Below are 5601 nucleotides of genomic sequence, written 5' to 3'. Positions count from 1 at the left end.
CCTTGCGGCGGAGCGGGGAATGTCCCCAGGGCAGCCGTGGGGATCCCAGCCAGGGACCGCGGGCTCGCTGCCTGTCAAGCCGACATCCAGGAGAGGAGCTGGTCTCCCCCAGAAAGCTGCCAGTTCCCGAGGGCAGGAGGGGACTGAGGCCAGAGGAAATCTCAGAAGGGAACACCCCCCGCCCCCCCCTTCAATAGGTAACACTGCCATTAACATTAGAGCTTTCAAAATAACAGAGACATTTTGGGAAACGCTGGGTGGCAAGGATGCCAAAGCTTCCTAGAACATCTGATGCTTCATTCCCAATCCTTTGGGAATCAGTCCCCAGAGCATCCTATACATCCAAGCACACGTGTGCAGGAGGCAACGGGGCTGCTCCTCCTCCAGTTTTTTTTGTAACCAAAGGGGAAACTGAGGCAGCAAACCCGAGCAGACTCACCCACGAGGTGAGGAGTCAGTGTTGGAGGCAAGATGAGCGCTGCAAGCACCGCAACCACCTCTTGTTTTGGGGGGGGGGAAGAGCCCTTTGCCAGGCACAGGCGGGAGCGCTGCAGCCCCGAGGAGGGACGCAGCTCCTGCGTGGGCTGATTTCTACCAGGCACTTTATCTGAAGGAACCCAGTTTCACCAAGAGGGCAGGAATATGCTCTATGTAACAAGGTTCTTTATTAATTTTAACAGAGCAGGGACCTTTCTTCGCACCCGGGAAGCCCTCCTGCTATGTCCGACTTCATCTTTCCCCCCACACACACACTCCAGATCACAGCCTGAACCCCCCCCCACCTTCTCACCGAGCGGGGCAGAGCTGCCCCAGCCCTGCACCCCCCTGCTGGGGGCTGCCAGACAGACCGACCCACGCACGCCAGCTCCCAGGGCAATGGCACAGCGTGTGCCACCCGTTCCCATCCTCATGCCCACGGGAGATGAAGGGAGGTGGGTGGGCTCACCAGCTCCCTGCATCTGGCACAGGGATCCCACCTACGTGCCCTGCTCTGAGCCACGAGGGGAGGCAGCCCAAAGGCATCCCCCCCCCGGCTCTTTCAGGCCAGAGGAGCACATCTCTCCCACCCCCTCCAGCCCCAGGAGGGTTTGCGGCAGCCAGCCAAGGAGAGGGACTGCGGGAGACGGGACAGGCGAGGGCTGCTGCCAGCCCACGGTGCAGGGCCATGGATGGCCGAGAACGGCTCCGGCCGCAGCCATCAGCCCTGCCACCCCGTCAGGCGAGTGGAGAAAGTGCAAAGCAAAAAGCGCTTTCGGTGCCAACCGGGCAGCCGGCGGTCCCCATAAGCATCGTGCCCCCAAAAGCAAGGAGCCAGTTTTACCCGGGGGGTACTTCACATGGAAAACGAGGGTCGTGCCCTTCGTCAGCAAAGGGGGCTGCGCATCACTGCGGCGCAGCAGAGCTTGTGCAAGGGACTTTGAGATGGCGCAAGGGAGGTGCAACATTTGGGAGGTGGTGATGGACAGGCCAGGACAGCAAGATGGAACCAACAACTCTCCCCTCATCCTCTGCATCCCCTCAACCACTCTCCCCTCATCCTCTGCATCCCCTTCCAGCATCCCCTGCAATGGCTTCACCCCGACCCACCCACACCCTTCGTGGTCCTATTTTTATTTTTACTTTTTTTTTTTTTGGCTTATTTAGTTTGTTTTTAAACCCCATGGAGATCAAATTGTGACTTGGCAGCTAGCAGAGCTGACCCTGCCGGGCTCCCCAGACTGAGCGAAGATCTTGAGAAGAGACCAGAGTGAAGTCCTGGGGTGAGCAAAGCCCTCCCTGCCCCTCGCCCGGCCCCGCTGGCCGCTCACAGGGTGGCGGTGGGGTACTGCGCCCAGCCCACCTCCTTGTACGCCGCCGTCACGTGGGTGTAGATGAGGGTCCTCATCTTGGTCCAGGCACCGTGCGCCTCCGGGGTGAAGTCGTTGGCGTATTCTTCAGCAATGACCTCCAGCATGACACCAGTGAGTTTCTGGAAGGAGGCGGAGAGCAAGGGGTTAATAACTCTCCAGGGAGCAGCTAACAGCAAATTTGGGGTTTTCCTAAAAAAACCTCAATTTAATCCTGTGGCTGAGTTCTGGGAATGACAACCCTCTGCAGGACAGACAGACGTTCGGGAGGTCTGTCGACACCCCAGGGAACAGGCAGGGCAGGGGGAAGGCTGAGACCGCAGGCATGGCTGGGTTGCAGCATCTCCCTAATTTGTGCACCTCAAATTATTTAGTCCCTTCAATCATCCTCGATTTCTAAAAGAATGGACATAGGGCCACAACCACACCAGAGGGGCTGCAGGCAGGAAGGTTCCTCTGGGCAGGGCAAGGTATGTGATGCTCCAGCGTGGGCTGCGTTTGGGGACAGCGGTCTGCATGGGACAGCATCGCTTTGGGATACTGCAGCCGTGTGGGGAGCAACCCCCATGACCAGCCAACCTCCTCTGGAGGAGGACAGGCAGCACCCACTCATCACAGCTCCCTCCCTCCTGCCCTCTGCCTCTTTTCTAAAGCATCCCAGATAATATCTTTTCTTTTTTTTCCTCCCATCCTTTACCTTAAAGTAGATGGGCTCCACTTTGTGCTTGAGGGCATGGGCCTTGCCCACCAGGGCCAGAACAGAGGAGACCTTTTCGGAGTCATTGAGGTTCTCCACCACAGTGTTAATGGCACCCATGACCCGCCGAGCGTGCTTACGCAGTTGCAAGCTCCTCTCCATCTCCAGCGGGTCCTCCATGTGCTTGAACTGGCTGAAGTACTGCTTGGCCGATGGGAAGTTGACAAAAAACCTTCAAGAAAGAACGGACACGAAATACCATCAGGAGGGCGAGAGCAGGCTGAGAGCTTAAAGGAATGCATGGAGTGGTGAAGATGCTGCAACCCCCCCCCTGGATCTAACACAGCCAGGGCTGGTTTTCTCATTAAGTTCCCCGAGAACTGTGGCATTCAGCTGCCTAAAAATCATCAGGTTAATGCCTTTCTCCCAAACCTTTCTTATCTGCTACAAGAGCTGGCTATTCCTCTACAGAGCAGAGGCAAGACTGAGTTCTTGATAGCCAGAAACTCCACCCAGGCATGCCAGATGCTGTATACGTGCCCACATCCATCGTGTCCTGCCTCAGAGAGCTGGAGGTGAGCACGAAAACCTCTCTTTATCCCAGGCAGCCTTTCCCTGCCCCTCTTCCCCAGTCCCACACCAGCTTCTTGGCCCCACGGGCTTTATTCCTGCGTGACCCCGCAAAAGAGCCTCCCCCTGCCCAGGATGCCCCTGACCTTCACAGATCAGCCCCACCAGAGTCTCCAGCAAGATCTCAGCCCTGAGCTCACGTCACTGCTCATCTATGCCAGGAGCCATTTCCCCCAGCACGAGGACACCCCAAACACCCCGCCAACCCCTCTGAGGGGCCGAGGGCCCTCTTCTCTGACAGATTAAATCAACCCCAATGAAATGCAGCTGAAGCAAATGGAGCTGCGGTTGCAGCTGACACGCTGAGCCCCCCGGGGAGCTGGAGGAGGTTTGAAGGGCACGAGGTGACAAGGTTTAGCTCTGGGGACACAAATACCAGCACCACCGATGCCAGCACTGCAGCCAGTCGCTCTCAGCAGCCGGGGCTGACACTCGAGTCACATTAACCACCCCTTCCACCCAGTTTACAGAGCAGAGAACCGCGTCAGCATTTGCCCCCCTCTTTTCCCCAGGTCCCTCCCTCTAATGGGGCTCTCCCTGCCTCCTCCTGGACCCCCTTTTACCTGGGCCAGTGAAGGATGCTCAGGAGGTGGCAGAGGCTCCCAGGGCTGTCGCCCATCATCCCGGGCTCCACACAGATTGCCTCCTCCGTAACCCCCTCCCCAAGCACCATTCCAAACCACGGGAACCCATCCCACCCCTTTTCCCAACCATCCCCACCTCCCTCCAGGACTGGGTGGGATCCTCTTCCCCACTCACCACTCCAGGAATCATCACAATATTGAGGACCAGGCTCATTTACCACTTCATTATCCTCCTTTTCCCCCCCCTCCCTTCCTTCCCCGCTCCCTTGGCTTGTGGAGCTGGGGGGGCATTGCCAAGGAAGCAGCGCAAAGCAGTGCCCGGAGTGCACCGCCACTTCTGTTGCTTCCCTGAGGCATCTGGGATTCATCAGACAGCCCAAAATAGGTTTCGGAGGTGTGAAGAGTGTGCAGCGGAAAGGGTGGGGGAGGAAGGAAGGCGGAAGGGGGAGACAAGGTGTTGCTTTTGAAACCTGGAGGGGGACCCGTGACAAAACTCCTCTTGTTATTGTGCAGCCTCCCCGCCGGCAAAGCTCCTCCTGACACATCTGGTCCCTGTCGGGAGAAATCATTGCCAGGCACAGCTGTCTCCAGCTCCTGTCGCCACAGAGATGCTCAGTCCATACCCTTCAGCTCGGAGCTGTCAGAGAGGCGGTCAGGGATGGACACCGGTCCCCTGGCTGGGGGACTGGAGCCAGCTGAGGCCACACAGATAGCACCGTTCCCAGGATTCAAGACTTCTGCCCCAAGCATTTCCAAGCAGAAGGACATACATTCCTCTCTGTTTTGATGGGACCATTTTTTCCATCCCACCCCAGCATCCTTTCCACCAGTCCCATCCCTCTCCATCACCGGAGAAGTTGCTGCAGCCCCCAAGCTCACAGCTCCAGCCAGCCCCCTCCAGCTATCAACAGCTAACACCCCGCCGAGGTCGGAGCTAAGGGTTTTGCCATCCCTGCTAGTGGATCTCTTCTCCCTCACCCTCCGGATCCGGCAGGCATCCCCTCCGGGCGCTGGGAGCAGGGGGGTGCTGCTGGCAGTGGGACCTGCTGCCCACAGACTACCCCGAGGCAGGGGACGGAGGCTGCCAGCCGGTCAATGCACACCTAAGCCTCTGAATTCCAGACCATCGGAAGTTCTCTGAAAAGCCCTATTAGATCTCAGCTCAAGGGCGTGATGCTGTGAAGATCCAAGGAACGAACTGAGAAAAATTCCTGGGCTGAGCCAGGCTCTTTCAGAAAGGGTACAGCAAGGGGGGACCAAGCCCCGCATCGCCAGGAACCACAGCATCCCTCCCCCAAGAGAAGGGACAACAGGGGCCGATGCCCTTCAGGAGCAGAGGCTTCACACCTCTCCCACAGCATCACCTCCACCTCTCCGCTGCTTTCAGCTGCCTACACCAGGAGCAGAGATAGATTAACCCCAAAAAAGTTCCCAACAGGGGTGAGACCGGGCCAGTGAAGAACCCAAAGACTTGGTTTCCAACCTTCCTCCACTTTGCAGACCCTGGAGGAGATGCCCCCACGGGAGCTGAGCCCAGCAGCTTTCCTCAGGGACCTGCAAGAAGGACAGCAGTGGCGCTGGAGGGATGCAAAACCAGCAAACCCTGCCTCCTGCGCTCAACCCCACGTGCCGTCTGCTCGCTTTCACCGAGAACTGAAACAGGGGACCCCAAACCATCTTTGCTTCAAGTTGAAAAGCAAATCCGTGGCCAGCCAGAGACCTGCAGCCGTCTCTCCTTGGCCAGTGCCTCTCTGCATGGCTGGAGAAAGGCAGGTGCCTGCGGCAAGAACTTCTGGCCTGGAGCAAATATTTAAGTTGTCGAACCAAGAAAAAGAGGGAAAGA

At 57.9% G+C, this 5601-nt stretch overlaps 1 protein-coding gene across 1 annotated transcript in view; it reads right to left on the bottom strand.

The window, feature by feature from the left end:
• Positions 1 to 1634: 1634 nt before the first annotated feature.
• CYGB (cytoglobin) overlaps positions 1635 to 5601 on the bottom strand; it is a 12159-nt gene continuing 8192 nt past the window's right edge. The window contains exons 2-3 of the mRNA XM_009882405.1: positions 2545 to 2776; positions 1635 to 1969 (exon numbers count right to left, since the gene is read on the bottom strand). Of these exons, the coding sequence (XP_009880707.1) occupies positions 1805 to 1969; positions 2545 to 2776 (397 nt within the window). The 3' untranslated portion in view covers positions 1635 to 1804. The remainder of the gene's footprint in view (positions 1970 to 2544; positions 2777 to 5601) is intronic.

The sequence above is a fragment of the Charadrius vociferus genome, unplaced genomic scaffold (genome assembly GCF_000708025.1).
Source record: "Charadrius vociferus isolate BGI_N301 unplaced genomic scaffold, ASM70802v2 scaffold773, whole genome shotgun sequence".
Classification (NCBI taxonomy): Eukaryota; Metazoa; Chordata; class Aves; order Charadriiformes; family Charadriidae; genus Charadrius; species Charadrius vociferus.
Note: the sequence above shows the minus strand (reverse complement) of the source record. Positions and strands in the feature narration are given on the sequence as shown.